The sequence below is a fragment of the Nycticebus coucang genome, chromosome 8, assembly GCF_027406575.1.
Source record: "Nycticebus coucang isolate mNycCou1 chromosome 8, mNycCou1.pri, whole genome shotgun sequence".
Taxonomy (NCBI): Eukaryota; Metazoa; Chordata; class Mammalia; order Primates; family Lorisidae; genus Nycticebus; species Nycticebus coucang.
The window spans coordinates 135,331,342-135,358,278 of record NC_069787.1 but is presented as its reverse complement, the minus strand read 5'-3'; the positions used below and the strand labels follow the sequence as shown (position 1 = coordinate 135,358,278).

Below are 26,937 nucleotides of genomic sequence, written 5' to 3'. Positions count from 1 at the left end.
TTGTATTAGATCATCTACTGACTTCATATTAGAAGTGAGTACATCGGGGAAAGATTTTTTTAAAAAGGGATATGCTTTTCCTTTCTCCTGTTTCTCTACCCACTCCACTCCAGTTTGTTTTTATAAATACAACCAATTACTGGTTTTGCATATCCTTTTAGGGATCAACTGTGCCCTAGTTCTTATTTCCTGTTGAGACAGGGTCTTACTCTGTTGCCTTGGCTAGAGTGCAGTGGTGTGATCATAGCACACTGCAGCCTCAAACACCTGTGCCTCTGTATCTGGCCTAGTTTATTTGTTAACAGCAGTTTAAAGTTACATTTATAATTTAAATTTGTGACCAGTATTCACGATTTTTCCATTTGTTTGATAAGTAGCAACTACATTTTCTTCTGTGAGTGCTTTTAGGTCAGAACTTTAATTATATGTTACAAGTATGTCTTTATATGTGGACAAATTTTATATGTGCTTTAAGTTTTATTCACAAACTCCTCAGAATATGACAGAATGTTAGCTAAATGTGGTGGCTCTTGGGAGGCTGCAGCAGGAGGATCACTTGAGGCCAGGAGTTCCAGACCAGCCTCTGCAACATAGTGAGACCTTGTCTCTGCAAGAACTAAAATAATTAGCTAAATATGGTAGCACACATGGGCCATACCAGCTACTCACGCTGAGGCAGGAGGATCACTTGAGCTTAGGAGTTTGAGGTTGAAGCGAGATATGATGTCACTGGGCTCCAGCTGGTGCTTCAGAATGAGACCCTTTTTCCATAAAAGTGATAGAATAACAAAATAGTGTAAACCATTGGTTAGAATATTTCAAGTTATGTGGAATACAGTGAAACATTAGCTCTATTTTTTATTATAATTCTTTTTTTTTTTTTTTTTGTAGAGACAGAGTCTCACTGTACCGCCCTTGGGTAGAGTGCCATGGCGTCACACGGCTCACAGCAACCTCTAACTCTTGGGCTTACGCGATTCTTTTGCCTCAGCTTCCCGAGCAGCTGGGACTACAGGCGCCCGCCACAATGCCCGGCTATTTTTTTGTTGCAGTTTGGCCGGGGCTGGGTTTGAACCCGCCACCCTCGGCATATGGGGCCGGGGCCCTACTCACTGAGCCACAGGCGCTGCCCTATTATAATTCTTAATTGATAAATAATCATCCATATTTAGGGGTATAGCGTGACTTCAGTACACATATACTATGTAATGATCAGATTGGGGTAGTTAGTTAGTAGGGTGTGCCTCCCCCGCCCTCACAGCAAGCCAAGCTCAAATCTTTCTCCGAGCTCAAATGTTAAGAGATGATCTACCGGGCGGCGCCTGTGGCTCAGCGGGTAGGGCGCCGGTCCCATATGCCGGAGGTGGCGGGTTCAAACCCAGCCCCGGCCAAATAAAAAAAAAAAAAAAAAAAAAGAGATGATCTACCAAAATATTTTAGTGTTTAAGGACTTGAGAGAACAAACTGTCTTGATAAAAAGATAAATGTTTGAGTGTTGGAAATATTCAAAATCCTCTTAAAAATATGGAATGCTTCATGAAGGTGCATGTCATCTTTGTGCAGGGGCCATCCTGATCTTCTCATCCAATTTTATTATATATGCTGCCAAAGTGAGCACGGGCTCTACTGTTTTTAGAGGCAGTGGAAATGATATTTTAAGATACTGGAAATCTTCCTGAAACACTTTGTGGATAGTCTTAAAAACCGTTCTACTCACCTGTCCATGCTATCATTTGCATGTGTGCAGATAATTGCCCTGAAGTTCACAGTGTCAAAGACAAAGGCATGTCCTTTGGGTTCCTTAGCACACTCTGTACCAGGGGTGGACCACCTGCACCCTGGCGTGAAGCTTAGTAACATGGAAGCCTATGACCTAATATGTTTTCTTCCTTAGATCAACCTCTCCACTTCTCCTACACCTGCACAGTTAATAAGCCGTTCCCAAGCTTCCAGTTCTACCAGCGGCAGTATTACCCAGCAGACTATGTTACTAGGGAGTACCTCCCCCACCCTCACGGCAAGCCAAGCTCAGATGTATCTCCGAGCTCAAATGGTAAGAGATAGCTACCAAAATTTTTTAGTGTTTAAGGATTTGAGAGAACAAACTGTCTTGATTTGATGAAATAAGAGGCATTATTAATATTTAAGAAATGTTTTATTTTGTGTCTATGTGCTTCGCTGTTGTTACATTTACAAAAATTCTTTTAATAGGGCTTCTTGGTATCAAATAGTAATTTTTAAACATTGGGAAACTAATAGAGATTCTAGAAGTGAATATTTTAATATTAAATTTCATCTATGTCAAATTTTTTTTTACATTTTAAACTGAAATTAGGATGCATTTTATAATTAATGGCATCTTGTAATTGGTGCTTACAGCGGTACATAAATTCATTGTATAATATTTGATAAGTTAGATTTGATGAAGTAGAAATGTTAAAAATTAAGTTAACTATAAGTTAAAATTTATATCCTGGGTTCTTCTGAAATCTGGATTGGAATCCCTGATAATTTCTCAGATGATTTTTAGCTTTAGTCATTCACATCTCAAGAGCTGTAAGGTTGTTTGTATTCTTATGCTCATAACGTTACTTTGCTTACTCTGTACATGTATTTGGGAAACTGCTGACTAATTAATTGTTGAGCTTCTTTAAGGAATGTAGAAATTAGCTGACATTTATTTTATTTGATATCTTCATAGGAAGACAAGCTTTGTCCCTAACGTAAATCGACTTACATTCTTGCTTGTCCAGGGAACTGAAGATATACGTGTGTCTGGATCCCTAGCTCTCTAACATTACCAAGAAAGTTTCTAGTCATATTTATAATGGGAAATAATGACATGACTCACCTCTTTTTCACAGATTATTAAATAGACATTATCATAGTTCTGGATTTTTTTGTTATGTTATCATATTTAGTAATATGCTTTAAAAATGAGGTCAAACCCTTTGAAATGGTTGCTGTTGGCCATTTGGGACATCTAAAACCAGTTTCAGGTGGTTACAGATAGGTGGAATAGCTTCTCTTCAGGCCCAGTGCTTTCCGGGTGTTTGTGTTGGAAGTCACCTTTTCATGACAATAATGGCAGCTGTCCTCCCATGTCCATTGGGGAGGGGGGAGTCCAGAACACATAGAGGCACACGGTGGACACCCAAGTCCAGAGACGCACAAACCTCTTAGCAGTCGTTGCTTATACCATCTTACCTGCGTGTGGAGTTGATGCACATCCTTGTGCACGCTTTAAATCATCTCTGCGTTACTTATAGTACCTTAGATAAGGCAAATGCTATTTAAGTTGTTGTTACACTGTATTGTTTAGGGAATAATGACCAAAAACATCTATACGTGTTCAGTACAGACACAGTCATCTATTTTTTTCCCCTAATTTTTTTTCAATTCATATTTGAACTCCCAGAAAGCTGACTATATTTTGTTATTGAATTTGCCTGTTTAATGAAGAACAAAAGTTTAAAAGAGTATTTCAATTCTGGTTTTTGTGGAAAAAAATTAATAAAGATCACTGAGTTGATCATTTTACCATTAAGTTAAACATCAATGAGGAACTGAATACTTGATATAATTTTGAAATAGAGTATTGACATGTTCTTTGAAACACAATATACTAAGTTGATTTGGATAATCTGAGTGGATTGCATTGCCTTAGAAGTTAATGGCATTTGTTTCAATATGGAAAAAGAAATTGAAAGTTATGAGTATGTCTGTGCTTTTTTTGGTTGTGAACCTTTTTTGCACGCTCTTTTCTTGTTGAATTTTGACATGTTTTAGTATAAGGATGAGTATTTCTTTACAAATATTTTTAAAATCAAGAGCAGCCCGGGTGTGTCCCGTAGATGCTTTGTAGCTGAGTGAAATAATGTGGAGTATTATGTGACGTAGTCATCCTATGGTAAAGGAGACTGAAAGGCTTTTTGGTGTTTCTTTTTATGTTTTCTACTACAATTTAATTTGTGTCCCAAAATAGTGACTGTGCTTTCCATTTTGGGAATCCTACCACAGTAAGATCCTGTGGAACTAGGAAAAATTTAAGTATAATAGCTTATTTGGGACACAGTTTCGTCTGAGGATTTTATTTCACCAAAATATATTTTCTTTTTTGGGCGCTGATTTATTTTTCTACTCATCAGAATCGTGAGCTGTTTCAAAAATGTTTTTAATTTTTTTTTTTAGTTCTTTATTATCAGAAACTTCTTCGTCGTGTAAAATCTTTTGCTTAAGAGACAGTCCTAACTGCATTGTCTTTCTGTCAGATTTCAGTCTCTCTCGCCTGCTATACATTGTGTGTGGGATGTGTTCTTTTTGTCTTAGGGTATTTTTTTGGTTTTCTGTCTGTACAGCTGATTTTCACACCCGCTACCACTGTGGCCGCTGTACAGTCTGACATTCCTGTTGTCTCGTCGTCATCGTCATCTTCCTGTCAGTCCGCAGCCGCGCAGGTGAGCTTGTCTGGTTCATGATGTGGGACTTGAGACCCGGCTCTGCAGGGCTCAGATAAGCATGGCGCTTGCTGAGGTCACCAGTGGTGCCAGTGCTCCCTGTCATGTATTTCAGATTGAAATTTAATCAAATACAATGAGACCATCAACAAAAAACTTATGTTCTGTAGAAATTATAATACCATTAAACATAGTATTTAAGCATCTGACGTTGGTCAAGGTTAATGAGAGCTGCTAATGACATTGTGTGCTTAGTTTTGTTTTAAAGCAGTTGCTTGAGATATTTTGAGATATTTTGCATCGATTCCTTTGTAAGCATTTATGTAATAATTAAATTAAAATGGATCTTATGCTTGAATATGAATTAGACAAATTTAAAATATAAAAAATGGAGTAGGATACTACTTTATTTTGGTACTATGGAAAAGAATAAAACTTAACTTTTCCTAATACTGGTCACAAAATTAAATTTAAGTAGAGTATATACCTAAAGGTAAAACTATAAAATATCTGGAAGAAAACATAGGAGGCTATTTTTGCAACTGTAGGGTAGGCAAAGCTTTCTTAGGGCACAAAGTGCACTAATCGTAAAAGAAAATAATGGTAATTTGGAGTTTGTCAAAATAAGTTGTTCTTCAAAAGACATATTACAAAAATGAGTAGGCCAGCTGCATATTGAGGGAGAATGTTCAAAATACGTATGTCTGGGAAAGGACTTGTACCCAGAATATGTAAGTTACGCTTACAACTTAGATCATACGCAGTTCAATTAGAAATGGGCAAATGAATTGAACAGACACATCAAAGAATGTACTGAAGGCCAATAAATACGTGAAAAATGCTCACCAGCGTTATTCATTATAAAAATACAAGTCAGAACCACTGTACACTCCCCAGAATGGCTAAAATGAGGAAGACTGATAATAGGTAGGTTGTTATGAAAGTTTTGAGACTTTGTTATAGTCCTTTACTTCACTTACAGGAAACACAGTTGACAATGTCCTCATTCATCCAACCTGCTCTTATGGGTGTTGCTGGGAGGCTTCATTTGTTTCTGGACAAATTTCACTTTTCTTGATTTTTGTGTAATGACCCAGGTACCATTTATTGGAGAAAATGTGGAGCAGCCAGACTTCCACACATTGCTGATGAAAGTGTACAATGGTACAACCACTTTGAGGAACAGTTTGGCAGTTCTTATAAAGTTAAACACACACTTAACTTGTGACCCAGCAGTTCTTTGTAGGTTTGCTGTGAGACATGTGTATAAGGATATACACATCCATATAAAGACATGTAAACCGATGTTTACAGCGGCTCTATTCTGAACAGCCCCACATTGGAAACAACCAGATGTCCTTCCGCTGCTGAGCAGATAAAGTTTAATACACAGTAGAGTACTGCCCTCAAATAGAACAAACTACTGATACATCTCAAACGTGTTTAGCAAAAGAAGCTACCCCTGAGGAATACATACTGTGATCCCATTTATATGAATTTCTGGAACTATCCATAGTGAAAAAAATCTGATGAATGGTAGCTGGGGCAGAAGGAGGGGGGAGATTGATTGCGGAGGGGCATGAGTGAACTTCTAGGGTGATGGAAATATTCTGTATCTTGACTGCGGGGGCAGTGGCATTTGGTATGCATGGATGTGAAAACTCATTGAACTGATTCGTTCATTTTATGTAAGTCACACCTCAGTGAATCTGGTAACAATGCATTAGATTGAGTGAATTTTAAATAAAACAGTTGAGTAGAATATTACATACTTAGCAACATACTACTATATATTTTTTCATAGTACATGTTTTAGACTGCACATAGCAGAAATTGGCATATCTTAGGGTACATCCTTGGCTTCTTTTTTTTAATTTAATAATACCAATCTTCTGGTAAAAAAATAAAAGAAAATAAAAAATGAGATAGTAATATTCCTTGTTTTTTTCATAGAACCTCTGTGTATATTACTTCATTTAATAGAGGTACATTTTATGCATGAATATGTAAAGATGGTGGCAGTTAAACTAGGGTTTCTCCTGACTTGCTTGTTGACCTTCCACTAATCCCTTAACTTTATTAGACTTTTCTTTCCATATTTACAAAATGAGACCTTTATGTTTGTTAATGTTAAGGTTTTTTCAGCTCTAAAGCTTTATACTATCTTTGTAGGTGGATTTGTTGAAATGATGATCTTCCTGTTCTCTTTAGTTTTGGTTTTATAAAACCTAATAGAGCTTGACCATAACTTTCAGAGTATTTAATTTAATTAATTAATTTATTGAGCCAGGGTCTCACTTTGTCACGGTTGGTAGAGTGCTGTGGCGTCCTAGCTCACAACCACCTCACATTCGTGGGTTCAAGAGATCCTCTTGCTTCAGTTTTTTCATTTTTAGTAGAGATGGGGATCTCACTCTTGCTCAGGCTGGTCTTGAACTCCTGAGCTGAGGCAGTCCACTCGCCTCAGCCTCCCAGAGTGCTGGGATTATAGGCGTGAGTCACTGTGCCCCACCCAACTTTCAGAAAATTTTAAATTTTATTTTTTCATTTATACTTTGTTATAAGATTTTAGTTTGCAAGATGCATACAATAAAACGTGGTAAAATAAATTGAAGGCGTGTAAGAAAAAAGTATAAATAAAACTGGGAAAGTGGCCTGTAGGTAGGAGTGAGATTGCTGCTCCACTGACGTCCATGAAGCCCTGTGTGGCTGTGTGACATCAGGCAAGTCAGTAAATGTCTCATGTCATTCAATTTTTAGGGTAAGTTGAAAGGTGAGTAACATGTATATTTAGTGTTTTGAACATTATAAACAGTTTTTTTGTTTTTGTTTTGCATAGGCAGGGACAGGAAGGTTTAAATGCTGATGTTAGCTACAACACTTGGCAGCTGATTTTTTGGACAAGGTCATAGTATAATGTTTGTAATAAGTATGGACTTTGGAGCCAGACTGGGGTCAAATACTTGCTTAACCACTTTCTTGTACATCCTTAATCTCTTACTTCAGTTTCAACAACATACAATAAAATAAACATGTATAACTTATACTTCCTAGGGCTGTTGTGAGGTTTAAATATGTTAATATGTGTAAAACAGAACAGTGATAGTTCATGCTCTCCAAATATTAGCTCTTGTCCTTGCTAAGCTTCAGTTTCTTCACTGTAAAGTGTAAGTAACAGCTCAGAGTTAAAAGGAATAAATGGGACAGTAATCAGAGTAGTTAACGCAGTGCCTGCCACATAAGTTTTTGTGCCCACTGGTTACTTTTGTTATACCTGTTCTGAAGATGAGGCACAGAGTTGGTTCTTAGTTTTCAAGTAGCTAATAGTAAAGCAAGAAACACAACCATTATCAGTTCCTTAGGAAAATACAGCTATTTCTAACATTTACTCTACAGCTATGGTCCCATGTCCTGGGGACCTGTTAGAACAGCTCAGCAGCAGGTGGTGAGCAGCATAGTTCTCCGTGTCACAGCCACTCCCCATCACTAGCGTCACCGCGTGAGCCCCACCTCCTGTCACATCAGTGCTGGCTTAGATTCTCACGGGAGACCTACCCCTCCTATGAACTGCCCTGGGGAGGGATCTGGGCCATGCTGCTTAGGAGAAGCTGGTGCCTGATGATCTGAGCGGGGCCGAGGCAGTGACTTCAGCGCTGGGGAGGGCTGCAGGTTCAGGATGGGACCATCTAGCTGCAGAAGACAGGCTCAGGGCTCCCACTGATTCTGCATTATGGTGAGCTGTATCATTATTTTGTTATATATTACAATGTAATAATAGAAATTGCACAATAATTGTAATGCACTTGAATCATCCTGACTCCTGCCCCCAGTCTGTGGAAAATCTGTCTTTCAACTGGTGCCTGGTGCCAAAAAGGCTGGGGGCCTCTGCTCTGGAGTATGAACAGCTGTAATGGGTATGGCATCGAAGTAGCTTGTAAGAGTGGACTTTGGGGTCCAGTGTGATGTGTTCAAGGCCCGTGGCTCTGTGATCTGACTTAATTCAAGGATGGATTTTTGAGGAACTAAAGGAATAGGTTGACCTTTCGGAATTTCTCTGTGAATGTTACTTTTCTTTACTGTGTTTTTTGAAGTGGCAGTGAATGAAGCTGACAGGGGTGGGTGATGCTAATACTTTGTACACTCTAGTGGTAACTTTCCTCAAGGTCAGGACTATTAATTTTGAAAAAAATTCTGCCTGGGCACAGTGGCTCACATCTGTGATCCTAGTATCCTAGAAGGCCAAGGTGGGTGGATTACCTGAGCTCAGGAGTTCAAGATCATCCTGAGCAAGAGCAAGACTTTGTCTCTCAAAACTAGCTTGGTGTGGTGGGGGGCACCTGTAGTTCCAGCTATTTAAGATCTCTTGAGCCCAAGAGTTTGAGGTTGTTGTGAGCTATGATACCATGGCATTACCCAGGTGATAAGAGTGAAACTCTATCTCAAAAAAAAATTTTTTTTTGTTTTTCTGTTCTACTTTGATTTTTAAAACCACATTTGCACTTTAAAAAACTTTGTTAGTTGGGGAGGTGCCTGTGGCTCAAAGGAGTAGGGCATTGGCCCCATATACCAGAGGTGGTGGGTTCAAACCCGCCCCGGGCAAAACTGCAAAAAAAAAAAAAAAAAAACTTTGTTAGTTATTGGGAACACCAAATTCGAAATTTTATTTTAATACTCTTTAAGGTACAGAAGTCTATATATATATATTTTGGTTAGTATTGAACTTCTTTTTTTTTTTGAACTTTTTTTTATTAAGTCATATATGCATAGATTATGAATACATTTATACCTTTGTGGGATTCAATGTGTTGATTATTTTTAAGGAAATGAGGTGAAAGCTATGTTAATTAGTAGGATGTAAGCACTCCAATTTGTACAGGTATTGAACATTTTTAATAGCATACTGGAAAAAATAAGTTTGGAATCTCTTACCCCATACTATTTGAAATGCTTCATTCCTTTTCTTCACCATGCCAAAGCAAAACATTTTCAGAAAGACGTTATAGGACATTATGGAATAGTAAGAAATCTTACTTACCAAGTCAGTCTGGACAATGTTGTTAGAATTAAGGAAAAAGCCTCTTGGTTTTAAAAGCTGGACATTTCCTTGTACTGCCAGTGACCGGCTGTTCACTCTTCCTCACCACATGCGCCAACAGCGGGTGCTGAGTGACTTCCACAGTGCGTTAGGTTCCAGTTTGGTAACTGATGTGAGAGTGTGTTGGCGTGGTGGGACTCACTGTACAAAAGAGAGGTGTGACGTTAGCAAAAATAACTCCCACAAAAGCCAAAAGTTCTTATAATTCAATCCTAGGAGAGGTTCATATGACATGAAAGTTGGCCATTAGTGTGCCCTTATAATCTTTATCATAGAAAGGATGAGTTTTCTCTCAAAGGGAAGCTCTGTCAAGGAAATCTGAATATGTGATCTTTCCATTAAAGGCTAAATTAACTTTGTAATACACTTTGTCAGCATAGTTTACATATTTGGAACTTAAACCATGTTAAAATTTAAGTCAAGATGACCATAGATAGAACAGCCGTATTATAAACTTAATATATTCATATAAATAATATGCGTGTTTATTCATATGCATAGTTAACATATGTAAATATATACACATTTCCTTCCAGAATCCCAGAAAATAAAATGAAAATTAGAAAAAGAAGTATATTCTGTAGAAAAAGGTGTGCTGCAGGTCTTGTGGTTCATTGTGTAAATCCTTTTATTGTGAATATACTTTTCATTTAAAGTAACACTTTTACATTATCGACCTATGATTATGATTGTTATAGATCAGTTGTGGCAAATGCTGAATTTTATATTTCTCTTGCTTCCTGGGAGATTCTAAGGTGCCTTGTCAGATGCCTATTCAGAGTTTTTGGATAGATATGAACAGATTTTAATGTTGGCCTAAGAAAGCCAAAATATAAGTACCTACCAAAAACCCATGTAATGTATTGTATCTTCAACAGTTAGATATAAGAGAATACCTCAGACTTGCAGGGTTTCTGTGTTTGCAGGACTGAACTGCAGGGAACACAGAAATGAACAGGAATGTTAGGGCTGGCAGCTACCAGCAGAGTCTGTGTTCCACAGACACAACATGTGCTCCTGTCTCTAAACCAGCTAGACATTGACAGTGCTGTAGGGCTGTGTGACCCAGCCTTTATAGGAATATTGTTGTAAGTGGTCTAGGTTGGAGGGAGGGTGCATGGGCCTCTACCATGGCCTTTCCGACTGTTTCTTGGGGAGGGCGCATGGGATTTTACAGGGCTTGGAAGGATGGATTGGGCTCCAGGAGACAGCTTTGGGGTGGCACTGAGGCAGAAGAGGCCCTGGGCTGAGGGCTGCAGTGAGGGAAGCACAGCTGGGTCAGAGTGAGCAGGACAGTGTGGTCAGAGCGAGGGCTGCAGTGAGGGAAGCACAGCTGGGTCAGAGTGAGCAGGACGGTGTGGTCAGAGCGAGGGCTGCAGTGAGGGAAGCACAGCTGGGTCAGAGTGAGCATGACGGTGTGGTCAGAGCGAGGGCTACAGTGAGGGAAGCACAGCTGGGTCAGAGTGAGCAGGACGGTGTGGTCAGAGCGAGGGCTGCAGTGAGGGAAGCACAGCTGGGTCAGAGTGAGCAGGACGGTGTGGTCAGAGCGAGGGCTGCAGTGAGGGAAGCACAGCTGGGTCAGAGTGAGCAGGACGGTGTGGTCAGAGCGAGGACTGCAGTGAGGGAAGCACAGCTGGGTCAGAGTGAGCAGGAAGGTGTGGTCAGAGCGAGGGCTGCAGTGAGGGAAGCACAAGCTGGGTCAGAGTGAGCAGGATGGTGTGGTCAGAGCGAGGACTGCAGTGAGGGAAGCACAGCTGGGTCAGAGTGAGCAGGACGGTGTGGTCAGAGCGAGGGCTGCAGTGAGGGAAGCACAGCTGGGTCAGAGTGAGCAGGACGGTGTGGTCAGAGCGAGGGCTGCAGTGAGGGAAGCACAAGCTGGGTCAGAGTGAGCAGGCCGGTGTGGTCAGAGCGAGGGCTGCAGTGAGGGAAGCACAGCTGGGTCAGAGTGAGCAGGACGGTGTGGTCAGAGCGAGGGCTGCAGTGAGGGAAGCACAAGCTGGGTCAGAGTGAGCAGGACGGTGTGGTCAGAGCGAGGGCTGCAGTGAGGGAAGCACAGCTGGGTCAGAGTGAGCAGGACGGTGTGGTCAGAGCGAGGGCTGCAGTGAGGGAAGCACAGCTGGGTCAGAGTGAGCAGGACGGTGTGGTCAGAGCGAGGGCTGCAGTGAGGGAAGCACAAGCTGGGTCAGAGTGAGCAGGCCGGTGTGGTCAGAGCGAGGGCTGCAGTGAGGGAAGCACAGCTGGGTCAGAGTGAGCAGGACGGTGTGGTCAGAGCGAGGGCTGCAGTGAGGGAAGCACAAGCTGGGTCAGAGTGAGCAGGACGGTGTGGTCAGAGCGAGGGCTGCAGTGAGGGAAGCACAGCTGGGTCAGAGTGAGCAGGACGGTGTGGTCAGAGCGAGGGCCGCAGTAGGGAAGCACAGCTGGGTCAGAGTGAGCAGGACGGAGTGGTCAGAGCGAGGACTGCAGTGAGGGAAGCACAGCTGGGTCAGAGTGAGCAGGACGGTGTGGTCAGAGCGAGGGCTGCAGTGAGGGAAGCACAGCTGGGTCAGAGTGAGCAGGCCGGTGTGGTCAGAGCGAGGGCTGCAGTAGGGAAGCATAGCTGGGTCAGAGTGAGCAGGACGGTGTGGTCAGAGCGAGGGCTGCAGTGAGGGAAGCACAGCTGGGTCAGAGTGAGCAGGACGGTGTGGTCAGAGCGAGGACTGCAGTGAGGGAAGCACAGCTGGGTCAGAGTGAGCAGGACGGTGTGGTCATAGCGAGGGCTGCAGTAGGGAAGCATAGCTGGGTCAGAGTGAGCAGGACGGTGTGGTCAGAGCGAGGGCTGCAGTGAGGGAAGCACAGCTGGGTCAGAGTGAGCAGGACGGTGTGGTCAGAGCGAGGGCTGCAGTGAGGGAAGCACAGCTGGGTCAGAGTGAGCAGGACGGTGTGGTCAGAGTGAGGACTGCAGTGAGGGAAGCACAGCTGGGTCAGAGTGAGCAGGACGGTGTGGTCAGAGCGAGGGCTGCAGTAGGGAAGCATAGCTGGGTCAGAGTGAGCAGGACGGTGTGGTCAGAGCGAGGGCTGCAGTGAGGGAAGCACAGCTGGGTCAGAGTGAGCAGGCTGGTGAGGTCAGAGCGAGGGCTGCAGTGAGGGAAGCACAGCTGGGTCAGAGTGAGCAGGACGGTGTGGTCAGAGCGAGGACTGCAGTGAGGGAAGCACAGCTGGGTCAGAGTGAGCAGGCCGGTGTGGTCAGAGCGAGGACTGCAGTGAGGGAAGCACAGCTGGGTCAGAGTGAGCAGGACGGTGTGGTCAGAGCGAGGGCTGCAGTGAGGGAAGCACAGCTGGGTCAGAGTGAGCAGGACGGTGTGGTCAGAGCGAGGGGTGCTGTGAGGGAAGCACAGCTGGGTCAGAGTGAGCAGGACGGTGTGGTCAGAGCGAGGACTGCAGTGAGGGAAGCACAGCTGGGTCAGAGTGAGCAGGCCGGTGTGGTCAGAGCGAGGACTGCAGTGAGGGAAGCACAGCTGGGTCAGAGTGAGCAGGACGGTGTGGTCAGAGCGAGGGCTGCAGTGAGGGAAGCACAGCTGGGTCAGAGTGAGCAGGCCGGTGTGGTCAGAGCGAGGGCTGCAGTAGGGAAGCATAGCTGGGTCAGAGTGAGCAGGACGGTGTGGTCAGAGCGAGGGCTGCAGTGAGGGAAGCACAGCTGGGTCAGAGTGAGCAGGACGGTGTGGTCAGAGCGAGGACTGCAGTGAGGGAAGCACAGCTGGGTCAGAGTGAGCAGGACGGTGTGGTCATAGCGAGGGCTGCAGTAGGGAAGCATAGCTGGGTCAGAGTGAGCAGGACGGTGTGGTCAGAGCGAGGGCTGCAGTGAGGGAAGCACAGCTGGGTCAGAGTGAGCAGGACGGTGTGGTCAGAGCGAGGGCTGCAGTGAGGGAAGCACAGCTGGGTCAGAGTGAGCAGGACGGTGTGGTCAGAGTGAGGACTGCAGTGAGGGAAGCACAGCTGGGTCAGAGTGAGCAGGACGGTGTGATCAGAGCGAGGGCTGCAGTAGGGAAGCATAGCTGGGTCAGAGTGAGCAGGACGGTGTGGTCAGAGCGAGGGCTGCAGTGAGGGAAGCACAGCTGGGTCAGAGTGAGCAGGCTGGTGTGGTCAGAGCGAGGGCTGCTGTGAGGGAAGCACAGCTGGGTCAGAGTGAGCAGGACGGTGTGGTCAGAGCGAGGACTGCAGTGAGGGAAGCACAGCTGGGTCAGAGTGAGCAGGCCGGTGTGGTCAGAGCGAGGACTGCAGTGAGGGAAGCACAGCTGGGTCAGAGTGAGCAGGACGGTGTGGTCAGAGCGAGGGCTGCAGTGAGGGAAGCACAGCTGGGTCAGAGTGAGCAGGACGGTGTGGTCAGAGCGAGGGGTGCTGTGAGGGAAGCACAGCTGGGTAAGAGTGAGCAGGACGGTGTGGTCAGAGCGAGGACTGCAGTGAGGGAAGCACAGCTGGGTCAGAGTGAGCAGGCCGGTGTGGTCAGAGCGAGGACTGCAGTGAGGGAAGCACAGCTGGGTCAGAGTGAGCAGGACGGTGTGGTCAGAGCGAGGGCTGCAGTGAGGGAAGCACAAGCTGGGTCAGAGTGAGCAGGACGGTCTGGTCAGAGCGAGGGCTGCAGTGAGGGAAGCACAGCTGGGTCAGAGTGAGCAGGACGGTGTGGTCAGAACTAGGGCTGCAGTGAGGGAAGCACAAGCTGGGTCAGGGTGAGCAGGATGGTGTGGTCAGAGCGAGGGCTGCAGTGAGGGAAGCACAGCTGGGTGAGAGTGAGCAGGACGGTGTGGTCAGAGCGAGGGCTGCAGTGAGGGAAGCACAGCTGGGTCAGAGTGAGCAGGACGGTGTGGTCAGAGCGAGGGCTGCAGTGAGGGAAGCACAGCTGGGTCAGAGTGAGCAGGACGGTGTGGTCAGAGCGAGGACTGCAGTGAGGGAAGCACAGCTGGGTCAGAGTGAGCAGGACGGTGTGGTCAGAGTGAGGACTGCAGTGAGGGAAGCACAGCTGGGTCAGAGTGAGCAGGACGGTGTGGTCAGAGTGAGGACTGCAGTGAGGGAAGCACAGCTGGGTCAGAGTGAGCAGGACGGTGTGGTCATAGCGAGGGCTGCAGTGAGGGAAGCACAGCTGGGTCAGAGTGAGCAGGACGGTGTGGTCAGAGCGAGGGCTGCAGTGAGGGAAGCACAGCTGGGTCAGAGCGAGGGGTGCAGTGAGGGAAGCACAGCTGGGTCAGAGTGAGCAGGACGGTGTGGTCAGAGTGAGGACTGCAGTGAGGGAAGCACAGCTGGGTCAGAGTGAGCAGGACGGTGTGGTCAGAGTGAGGACTGCAGTGAGGGAAGCACAGCTGGGTCAGAGTGAGCAGGACGGTGTGGTCAGAGCGAGGGGTGCAGTGAGGGAAGCACAGCTGGGTCAGAGTGAGCAGGACGGTGTGGTCAGAGCGAGGGCTGCAGTGAGGGAAGCACAGCTGGGTCAGAGTGAGCAGGACGGTGTGGTCAGAGCGAGGGCTGCAGTGAGGGAAGCACAGCTGGGTCAGAGTGAGCAGGACGGTGTGGTCATAGCGAGGGCTGCAGTGAGGGAAGCACAGCTGGGTCAGAGTGAGCAGGACGGTGTGGTCAGAGCGAGGGCTGCAGTGAGGGAAGCACAGCTGGGTCAGAGCGAGGGGTGCAGTGAGGGAAGCACAGCTGGGTCAGAGTGAGCAGGACGGTGTGGTCAGAGTGAGGACTGCAGTGAGGGAAGCACAGCTGGGTCAGAGTGAGCAGGACGGTGTGGTCAGAGTGAGGACTGCAGTGAGGGAAGCACAGCTGGGTCAGAGTGAGCAGGACGGTGTGGTCAGAGCGAGGGGTGCAGTGAGGGAAGCACAGCTGGGTCAGAGTGAGCAGGACGGTGTGGTCAGAGCGAGGGCTGCAGTGAGGGAAGCACAGCTGGGTCAGAGTGAGCAGGACGGTGTGGTCAGAGCGAGGGCTGCAGTGAGGGAAGCACAGCTGGGTCAGAGTGAGCAGGACGGTGTGGTCAGAGCGAGGGCTGCAGTGACGAAGCACAGCTGGGTCAGAGTGAGCAGGCCGGTGTGGTCAGAGCGAGGGCTGCAGTGAGGGAAGCACAGCTGGGTCAGAGTGAGCAGGACGGTGTAGTCAGAGCGAGGGCTGCAGTGAGGGAAGCACAGCTGGGTCAGAGTGAGCAGGACGGTGTGGTCAGAGCGAGGGCTGCAGTGAGGGAAGCACAGCTGGGTCAGAGTGAGCAGGACGGTGTGGTCATAGCGAGGGCTGCAGTGAGGGAAGCACAGCTGGGTCAGAGTGAGCAGGACGGTGTGGTCAGAGCGAGGGCTGCAGTGAGGGAAGCACAGCTGGGTCAGAGTGAGCAGGACGGTGGGGTCAGAGCGAGGGCTGCAGTGAGGGAAGCACAGCTGGGTCAGAGTGAGCAGGACGGTGTGGTCAGAGCGAGGGCTGCAGTGCAGAGCACTGTGGCAGTCTGAGAAATCGTTAATATATGTATTTTTTGTACTAACCTTTAGTAGTACAATGATTATTAGCCCATTTATATTAATACTGATAGGAAGTTTCGGAGAAAAATCAGAAGACAGCTCCTTGTGGCTTTACTGTTCTAAGTGACTGAAAGAATTTTTTGTGAAAACTTTGATCTGAAATAAACATTTGTTTGATATTTGCTGTTGGCTGAAAATTGTACTTGTCATTTGGAGAAATGTAGCTTTGGAGTGAGAGTCACCCTTGTACTTGCAGAGCAGCCGTGACCCTGAGAAGCACTTAGAAAGCAGCAGCTCCCCTTGACCTCGCCACCTGGGGATCCTCACAGTCCCAGGCAGCGTGAGCCCCAGTGCACTCGGGGTGCTCTAGAGGGGCCCGAGGGGGGCAGCTTCTGCAGAAGCACTTTCTGCCCTTCTGTCTGGAAACATTATAAATTTCGGGTGAAAGCGATTGGAATAATCCCTGTTCTGTCCAAACTGGTGGTATGTTTAAAGTTCAGAGAGGGGCCACTTCACAGACCCCCTGGGGGCCACAGGTGCTGGTGCTGGTCAGTTTAAGACCCAGTTTCTGAGGGGATGAGTGTCCAGTAACAACAAAATTCAACTAAATTAAAGCTGGATCTTTTTGAAATGCTTTTTACACTTGTCGCAGTAGGGTAGGTAATTTGAATTTTATTACAAGATTAGTGTCCTGTGTACAGTCTCTGCAGTTAGCTGTTAGCTGTCAGAGGCAGGTGCTGCAGGGTGAGGTTTTAATGCTCAGTCCATCTGCTCTAACATCGTCTTCGTGACCCTGTCCCTTCCTAGCCCCTCTTTTCTTTTCTTTCCCTTAATGTCTTTTTTTAAGACTGTACTTAATATTTAAGATGTGATTACTTAGACTGATCTCTTTAAGAAGTAATCAGTTTCAAGTGCTTGTAACTTTTTGTGTGAAAAGCAGCATTTAAATGTGTTATCACTATTGTCAGAATGGTAATGATCACTATGTCAGTTAAAACTGTCTCTTTCATCCTATTTTCTGTTATGTGGTTCTTAGGTTCAGAATTTAACCTTGCGCAGCCAGAAGTTGGGTGTGTTACCCAGCTCACAGAATGGTCCACCAAAAAGCACTAGTCAAACTCAGTCGTTGACAATTTGTCATAACAAAACAACAGTGACCAGTTCTAAAATCAGCCAACGAGATCCTTCTCCAGAAAATAACAAGAAAGGGGAAAGTCCAAGTCTGGAATCACGAAGCACAGCTGTCACCCGGACATCGAGCATTCACCAGTTAATAGCACCAGGTGGGATGCAGTTTTTGTTAAATAGTTGCATTGTTCATTTTCTTAAGAGTAAAACAAAGGATGTTTGTTACTTGAACAAGAACACTTTTAAAGCATTTTGAAATGCAAATCTCTTAAGTTAAAACAAAAGACCATCTTATATGTAGCCTGTAAAAAGAGAAATTTTTTTTTTTTTTGAGACAGAGTCTCACTTTGTCGTTTTAGAGTGCCCGGCGTCACAGCTCACAGCAACCTCAAACTCTTAGGCTCAAGCAGTTCTCTTGCCTCAGCCTACCCAGTAGCTAGTACTACAGGCACCTGCCACAACGCCTGGCTATTTTTTTTTTTTTTTTTTAACAGATGAGTTCTCGCTGTGGCTCAGGCTGGTCTGGATCTCACCTGCCTTGGCCTCCCCAGAGTGCTGGGATTACAGGTGTGAGCCACCGCACCTGGCTGCTTTCCTTCTTAAAGATTTGTTTTATGGTACAAAGTCTTCTTTATTTGACTTCACCCTGTTTTACTTGTCATACTCACTCTCTTAATATGCCAACATTCTCTACGTGACCAAGTGTCAAAATCTTAGCACTGATTCTCCTAGTTAGAAACTTTTTCTCTGAATTTCTGTAGCATTTTATGGTTCTTTTCTTTCTTCTTTCATAGTTATTTATGAACTTTCTGATCTTAGCTTCTCTACTAAACAGTAAGTTCCTTGAAGATAGGGTAATGAGCGTTTCTGTGTGTGTCAGTCACTGTTTCAGCACTTTAGTTTATTAACTGTAAGTCCTTTTTCACATTCAGCTTTTTATCCTTATATCTTGGCACCACTAAGGTGGGCAGTATGTATTTATTGGATTAATGGTTCATTTTTGTTCATTTCAGTTTTGAAAATAATAGCCTTTCTCATTAGCACTAATTAGACATCACTCTGCTTAGAATTATTAAATCTGAATCTTAGATAAGTAAAGGCTATGATAAAACGTATGAATCTTCATGATATAGTTAGATATGAATTATTGTGTGAACATATGTTTGCCAGGCTCTGCTCTCTATATGGCTCCTAAGCTGGGTTTTGGTTTTGTACTGTCAGGCTCAAACCAGCCTCTGGTCAGTGTTGGCAGGGTCGCTGTCGAGCAGCAGTGACCCTCTGCTTGGAATGACTACATAGGGGACAATTTCTAATAATTCCTATAGTTTAGATTACAGTGAAGGGCAGGTTAATTTCCTTCTAAAGAGAATGTTACTTTCAGAGAAGGCTGGGGAACTCTTTGAGGGATGGCTCAAGCAAAGAGATCTAATTTTGGATTTTCAGTCCCTCTTAACTCCCAATATCTGGTTTCAAGTTGCAACTTACTCTTCCCTCTTTCCTTCATGTGTGACAATATCCTTATAGTTGGCCTTTCTCTGATGGCCAGTGTTTTATGTAATCATGGTGGAGACCAGTAAGCCAGAACCACCAAAGACCTCAGGTGAATTTTAATTCCAAATTCAGATCTTACATGTGTTACTGAAACTCCAGTTTTCCACAGTGGTGTTGATTAGAAACACAACCATGCAGAGCAGCCTCCACCACGTGAACTTTAGTAGCTGTCAGGCTTTACCTGCAGTTATTCAGAGCAATTCATATTTTCTAGCAAGGCCACAGCTGTATTTTTTATTCTTTCAGTTTTTCTGCTTTTATTGGTGGGAAGTTAATCTGAAGCTATTTTGGGACATTCTATAATTAGTAGTTTGTCCTTTTCCTCAATTAGAAAAATGTTTTTTCAGGTCATTTAAAAACTTTTTTTTTTTCTCTCCCTCACACCCCAGATGCTCAGGCTGGAATGCAATGAACTCCACTTCTGAGCTCAAGTGATCCTCCTGTCTTAGCCTCCCAAGTAGGGGACTACAGGAGTACACTACTGCACTTGGATAATTTTTCTGATTTTTGTAGAGATGGGGTCTAACTATTGCTCAGACTGGTCTTGAACTCCTGCTCTCAGGTGACCTTCCTGCCTTGGCCTCCCAAAGTGCTAGGGTTCTAAGGTGAGCCCCTGCACCTGACCCTTTCAATTCATTTTTTTTTTTTTTTTTTTTTTTGTAGAGGCAGAGTCTCACTGTACTGCCCTCGTGTAGAGTGCCGTGGCGTCACACGGCTCACAGCAACCTCTAACTCGTCGGGTTCCGCGATTCTCTTGCCTCAGCCTCCCGAGCAGCTGGGACTACAGGCGCCCGCCACAACGCCCGGCTATTTTTTTTTTGTTGTTGTTGTTGCAGTTTGGCCGGGGCCGGGTTTGAACCCTCCACCCTCGGCATATGGGGCCGGCGCCCTACTCGCTGAGCCACAGGCGCTGCCCCCTTTCAATTCATTTTAAATGTAAAAAAATCTACTTGTACTGTAGTGTAGTTTAATTATAATAATGGACATGGCTATTGTTTCCTTAAATGTATTTTTAGGCTGCTGATTTTTTTTTTTTTTTGTAGAGACAGAGTCTCACTTTATGGCCCTCGGTAGAGTGCCGTGGCATCACACAGCTCACAGCAACCTCCAACTCCTGGGCTTAAGCGATTCTCTTGCCTCAGCCTCCCAAGTAGCTGGGACTACAGGCGCCTGCCACAACGCCCGGCTATTTTTTTTTTTTTTTTTGGTTGCAGTTTGGCCGGGGCCGGGTTTAGAACCCGTCACCCTCGGTATATGGGGCTGGCGCCTTACCAACTGAGCCACAGGTGCCGCCCAGGCTGCTGATTTTCTTTATCCTTTCTCCTGGAAGGTAAAGTTTTCACCTGATACTTAGTAATTCTATTTTGAATACATGAACTACAGGCAAACATTAACCTTCACATATCTGGAAGTAATTATGGACTGCATTAGTGCTGAAATTTTTAAAGTGGTTTTTAGAGATTTTATGAAACCAGTCTCAGTGAAAAAAGTTTCTTGGAGACATAAATTTAGTGTGTAGTTAAAGGCCCAGCTTTAATCAGTCTGCTCTGGGTGCCATGATGAAATACCATTGGCTGGGTGGCTTAGAGCACAGAAATGTATTTGCTCATGATTCCGGAGGCCCACAGGGCCAGTTTCCGGGCTGTCTTCCTGCTTGCAGATGTCTTCATGTGGGTGTGTGGGGCAGAGGGGAAACTTTCTACTGTCCCTTCTTCAAAGGACATAAATCTATCATGTCAGGGCCCCACCCTTAAGATCTCATTTAACCTTAATTTTTTACTTGGAGGTCCCATCTCCAAATACAATCAGTCACATTATGGGTTAGCGCTCCAATATATGAATTTTGGGAAGTGGCACAAAAGTTCACAACAGGGCCCTAGAATCAGGGTCCTGGGTTCTTTAGACCCAGTAGTGACCTGGATAGCTAGATGATTTCAGGTGGGTCACTCAGCTACTCAGTCCTTTAGTACCCTGTTTGTCCAGTGTGGTGGTGGTTGTAACTATTGATTGAAACACGTTACTATAAATAATAGTTATGCATATGTGAGATGATGCTGACCATTAGTTCTCCAAATATAAAGTCAGTGTGACTTTTTTGTAAAAAAAAAAAAAAAAAAAAAAAAAGTCTGTTTTTTAAAATCAGAAACTGGCCCCTGTAGAGCATGCCTGTCATCCCAGCTACTCAGGAGGGTGATTAGAGCCCAGGAGTTCAAAGTGTCAGTGAGCCATGATCATGCCACTGTAGTCCAGCCTAGGCAACAGAGTGAGACCCCATCCCTAAAAAAAGTAAAAATAAAAATAAGGCCAGGTGCAGTGGCTCATACATGTATCCTGGTGCAGTGGCTCATACTTGTATCCTTGCATTTTGGGAGACTGAAGCAGGTGGATTGCTAATCTTAGGAGTTGAAGACTAGTATGAGCAAGCTTGAGACCTGAGTGCTTGTGGGTGCTTGTAGTCCCAGCTACTCAGGAAGCTGAGGCAAGAGGATCACTTGAGCCCAAGTTTGAGGTTGCTTTGAGCTATGATACCACGGTACTCAATGACTCACATGGCAAGTGACTGAGACCCCCATTTCTTAAAAAAAAAAAAAAGAATTAAAAATAAAAACAGAGAAGTTAACTCACATGATATTCCCTAGTGCACTGGGGCTTTTCTTGTACTGAGGGTATTGTTTCAAATATCCTCATAATTTTTCTTTTATTTATGTGTTTGTCAGTTAGACTTACAGACTAACATAAAGTAAGTAAACTTAGTTTGATTTCTGATTCAAGAAATGTTTAATTTAGGTGAAAGGATAGACTATTAATCTATTCAAATATTAGCTCTAGAATATCAAAACGTTGCTTACTAGCTAATGCACAGAAAGAATTGTTACTCTAGTTATCTGTAATATCCATTATCTCAAGACTATGATAAATATATAACTTAGAAAATTAAATTAAGGCTCGGCACCTGTAGCTCAAGTGGCTAAGGGGCCGGCCACATACACTGGAGCTGGCAGGTTCGAAACTAGCCTGGGCCTGCCAAACGACAATGACAACTACAACCAAAAAATAGCCAGGCGTTGTGGTGGGTGCCTGTAGTCCCAGCTACTCGGGAGGCTGAGGCAAGAGAATCACTTAAGCCCAAGAATTAGTGGTTGCTGTGAGCTGTGACGCCACAGCACTCTACCTAGGGCGACAGCTTGAGACTCTGCTTTATTTTGTTTTCAGAATATTACAGGGATAGGCTGGGCGCGGTGGCTCACGCCTATAACCCTAGCACTCTGAGAGGCCAACATGGGTAGAATGCCTGAGCTTATGAGTTCGAGATCTGCCTGAGGCAGAGCGAGACCTCATCTCTAAAAAAAGCCAAGTGTTGGGGCAGCACCTGTAGACCCAGCTACTGGGGAGGCTGAGTCAAGAGAATCACTTAATCCCAAGAGTTTGAAAAAAAAAAAAAAAAGAGTTTGAGGTTGCTATGAGCTGTGACGCCACGGCCTTCTACTGAGGGCGACATAGTGAGACTCTGTCCCCACCCCCCAAAAAAAGAATATTATGGGGGAACAAATATTCTGGTTATGTGATGAATTAAATTTCATTTTTTTATATTTTGCTTTTTTTTTGTTTTTATTTCTTTGAATTAAATTTTATAAAAAATTTCTTTTCCTGGGTTAAACAATGCAGACTCTTCATTTCAGCTCAAAGTTGGAAACTCATTTAGGAAGCTTTGTAAGTAATTACCTTGACGGTTAGTTTGGAAGCATGTTTAACATAGATTAGAAAGGATGAGACTTACTTTATGAATTTTAATACAGCATTTTTATGATCCATCTTTGTATACATTGAACTTGTTTAATGATGATACTTTTCTTCTCCACCAAAAAATAAATCTCAGTGTATAAACTTTGCTAAAAGTTAATGTAGACACTTTAGTGACCTATAAAATGTAGGAAGAATAAATCGTGTAGATTCAGATTTGTGAATCAATTGTCTTAGGCAGTTTAGGTACTTACCACAATACAGCTTATTTTATGAAATTTTTAGTTTTCTGAGGAAAGTATGTTTGTTACTAAGTTTTCAAATCACTGTGTGGAACTCTTTATTAGAGTTCTTAAGATTGTGACCTTCTAATGTGAAAACTTTCCTCCATTAGATATTTAAGATTTCTGATATTTTTGAAATTAATACTAATTGTCATTTTTTTCCTCTCACAGCTTCATATTCTCCAATTCAGCCTCATTCTCTAATAAAACATCAGCAGATTCCTCTTCATTCACCACCTCCCAAAGTTTCCCATCATCAGCTGATATTACAACAGCAGCAGCAGCAAATTCAGCCAGTCACACTTCAGAGTCCAAGTCAAGACCCACCCCCGTCCCAGCACTGCCTCCCGCTCTCCAACCACGGCCTTCCCGCAGCTCCCAGCAGTGCCCAGCCGCAGCACTGTTCTCCGATTCAGAGTCACCCTCCTCCTTTAACAGTGTCCCCCACTCAGTCACAGTCAGCACAACAGTCTGTGGTGGTGTCTCCACCACCCCCTCATTCACCCAGTCAGTCTCCCACTATAATTATTCACCCACAGGCACTTATTCAGCCACACCCTCTTGTGTCCTCCGCCCTCCAGCCAGGGCCAAATTTGCAGCCGTCTGCTGCTAATCAGGTACAACCTGCCACACAGCTGAATCTCCAATCCCACCTTCCACTCTCGGCTTCCCCAGTCGTGCACATTGGGCCAGTGCAGCAGTCAGCCTTGGTGTCCCCAGGCCAGCAGATCGTGTCTCCAACATCACACCAGCAATATTCAACCCTGCAGTCCCCTCCAATCCCAATTGCAACCCCTCCGCAGATGTCAGCCTCTCCTCCAGCTCCACTCCCACCTCTGCCCTTGCCGTCTATGCAGTCCTTACAAGTGCAGCCTGAGATTCTGTCCCAGGGCCAGGTTTTGGTGCAGAATGCTCTGGTGTCAGAAGAGGAGCTGCCGGCTGCAGAAGCTTTGGTCCAGTTGCCGTTTCAGACTCTCCCTCCCCCACAGACTGTGGCGGTGAACCTGCAAGTGCAGCCACCGGCACCTGCTGGCCCACCAGTGGTAAGCCCTGGGAGCTCTTTGACTTTCTTCTGAAATGGAAGTAAAAACGGTTTTCTACCACACTGTTACAATTGCTAAGATTGTTTGAATTTAAACAACTTGATGTTTCCGTATGTCAGTATTCTGACAAACATGCTGTATGGGCAAAAAAACCTGCTGTCTGTCTAGTCTTGTTGCATGCTTGATAACTTGTGATGGTTATTAAAGTCCCTCTTTAATTTTATTACTATTTAAACAAATCCATCTGCTATCTTTACAGAGTTGATTTTTTTTCCCCAAGGGAATGCATTTGAACCAGTGTCATCTGCACAAAGTTTTTTCTCTTAAGGTGATTATCCTTCATAGCTCCCTTCTGTCGGCTTGTGTGTTCTTAACGTACGGTTTATGTAGCCTGACCTTTTTGGTTTTGTGCATTCTGAAGTCCTGGGCCTTTAGGGGCTTTTGTTTTGAGGTGGAGGGGTATGTTTGTATGATTTGGGTAAAATTGTAGTTTGTAAAATATTTTGTAAATTAAGTTTTTTGTAAATTAGATTTTATAAATCTAATTTTATGAACTTTTTTCTGGGAAAAAGTTTAACTTTGCAAAAATAATTAACTCTGGCGGGGATGTCCAAGGCTTTTTTTTTTTCCTCTGTTACACATTGGAAAAAAAGAGTTGTCTTGGGCCACACATTAAATACACAAACACCAACCAAAGTTGATGAGCACAAAAAGTCCGTGCACACTTTTCGTGATACCTGACACCACAGATAAGCAAAAAAGTCCTCACAAAATCAGCATGCAGCTGTCCCTGCAAGGTGGACAGTCTGCAAGGGTAGACCATTTTAAAGAATTATTAAACTTACACTTCTTTATTTCTACCAAGAGAAAATATATACTTAAAATATTTCTCATTTAGGAAGCTGAAAAGTCTCAGTGGATAAATTTAATACTGAGGATAAAAAAATCCACTGAGGAATAAAAGTTTTAAATTACCAAGATTGTAGTGAAATTTGTAAAAATAAAGCTCTAAAAATGGTTATGTTGCCTACAAAGGAACATTATCTTGAAAAATATTTTTCTTTAGACAGTCTGTAAGAGACTTCATAAAACTTATAAAATAACTTAGTATAAAATTGAAATAAGGTCTCTGGCTTGGCACCTGTAGCTCAGTGGCTAGGATGCCAGCCACATATACCGGGGCTAGTGGGTTTGAACCCAGCCCAGGCCCGCCAAACAACAATGACAACTACAACCAAAAACTAGCTGGGCATTGTGGCAGGCACCTATAGTCCCAGCTACTTGGGAGGCTGAGGCAAGAGAGTCGCTTAAGCCCAAGAGTTTGAGGTTACTGTGAGCTGTGATGTCACAGCACTCTACTGAGGGCGATATAGTGAGACTTTGTCTCAAAAAAATAAAATAAAAAGTCTTCTATATGCCTTGTATTTTCCTAGTTGTTTTTGTTAGGGGAAATGTTGGAGGAACACATTTGGGATTAAATATCAAAAACATAACACTTTAAAAACTAATTAAAGCTAAAAATTTTAAGATCCTATTTTGTTGCTTCTTGCCATAATCCCATTTGAGACAGAGCCTCAAGCTGTCACCCAGGCTAGAGTGCTGTGGCATCACAGCTCACAGCAACCTCCAACTCCTGGGCTCAAGCGATTCTCCTCTTCCACCTCCTAAGTAGCTGAGACTACAGGTGCCCGCCACAAAACGCCCAGCTAATTTTTGGTTCTAGCCATCATCGTTGTTTGGCAGGCCTGGGCTGGATTTGAACCCGCCAGCTAAGGTGTATGTGGCTGGTGCCTTAGACTCTTGAGCCACAGAGTGGCTTTTTAAAATTTTAAAAGATTCCATTTTGGGAAGTTTTTCAAAAAAAAAATGAAATTGATAACTTTCTTTGCTGTCCCTGGTGTGGTCACTGTGCTTATTCTCATGTTACCTTCAAAGAACTTTTACCATTGAGGAATAAAGCTCTAATTATTAAACTGCTGTATCTTATCTTTCACCAAATGTATTATTTTTTTTTTTCTATTAAAACATTTCTTGGGCGGCGCCTGGGACTCAGTGAGTAGGGCACCTGTCCCGTATACCAAGGGTGGCGGGTTCAAACCCAGCCCCGTCCAAACTGCAACCAAAAAAGCTGGGCATTGTGGCAGGTGCCTATAGTCCCAGCTACTGGGGAGGCTGAAGCAAGAGAATCGCCTAAGCCCAAAGAGCTGGAGGTTGCTGTGAGCAATAAAGTGAGACTCTGTCTCTAAAAAAACAAACAAAAGAAACCCATATATTTCTTTACAAATTTTACTTTCCTGATTGTATCAAATACTTAGTAGTGGAGAGATACATTTATTTCTTAAGAGATGTGAAATTTTGAAAGATACAAGTGATTGTCAAGGTAAAAATCAGTATTTTTTAAAAAGATCATTTAAAAAAATGAGTTTTTTTTTTTTTTTTTTTTGAAACAGTCTCACTATGTCACTCTTAGTAGAGTGCTGTGGCGTCACAGCTCACAGCAACCTCAAACTCTTTGGCTCAAGCCATTCTCTTGCCTCAGCCTCCCAAGTCCCAAGTAGCTGGTACTACAGGCACCCACCACAATGCACGGCTATTTTTTGTTGTAGATGTCCTTGTTTAGCTGGCCCGGTTGGGGTCTGAACCCACCAGCCTCGGTGTATGTGGCTGGCTCCGTAACCACTGTGCTACAGGCACAGAGCCAAAAAATTTAGTTTTTTTAAAAATTAACATTGGGTATAAATATGTTGAGGGTAGCCTAATTTAGAACTAATGAGCAGATGTTCCTCAGTTTATTTAGGAAAGGGAGACATGGGGATAATGGACTTTACGGAGGTAAGTGTGGCAGTCTTTGCTACTTTAAGAATAGGTACCGTTCTGAGCTGAACAGTGATTGTAATGTGCAGTTTCCTAATGATCTAATGAGCCAAATCTTTACTACTCTGCTTTCTTTCAACATTTTAGTTGTTGCATTTAGTCTTTTTTATGTGGATCCTGCCAGAAGTGTGTGACAGATTTGGTTTTGCCCACTTCTGTTATTCTTTAACTTATCTTGTCTTTACTTGAGAGGTTTGAAAGTATGTGTTGTTAGCCTTTTTTGTGTGTGTGTGTGTTGTTAGCCTTAACTGTGAAGAATGAAAGTATTTTATAGTATTTCTTGATAGGTCATTTCACAAT

General features: G+C 44.2%; 1 protein-coding gene and 1 pseudogene across 5 annotated transcripts in view; one reads left to right on the top strand and one right to left on the bottom strand.

Moving 5' to 3' along the window:
* PHC3 (polyhomeotic homolog 3) overlaps positions 1-26,937 on the top strand; it is a 90,192-nt gene that overhangs the window by 29,145 nt on the left and 34,110 nt on the right. For 3 of the 5 annotated variants that reach the window (XM_053600170.1, XM_053600174.1, XM_053600173.1), the window contains 4 exons: positions 1,895-2,053; positions 4,359-4,457; positions 17,053-17,299; positions 22,892-23,763. In XM_053600170.1, the coding sequence (XP_053456145.1) occupies positions 1,895-2,053; positions 4,359-4,457; positions 17,053-17,299; positions 22,892-23,763 (1,377 nt within the window). The remainder of the gene's footprint in view (positions 1-1,894; positions 2,054-4,358; positions 4,458-17,052; positions 17,300-22,891; positions 23,764-26,937) is intronic. The other 2 variants (XM_053600171.1, XM_053600172.1) reach the window with 2 other exon arrangements.
* Positions 1,519-1,618, bottom strand: LOC128592938 (uncharacterized; annotated as a pseudogene).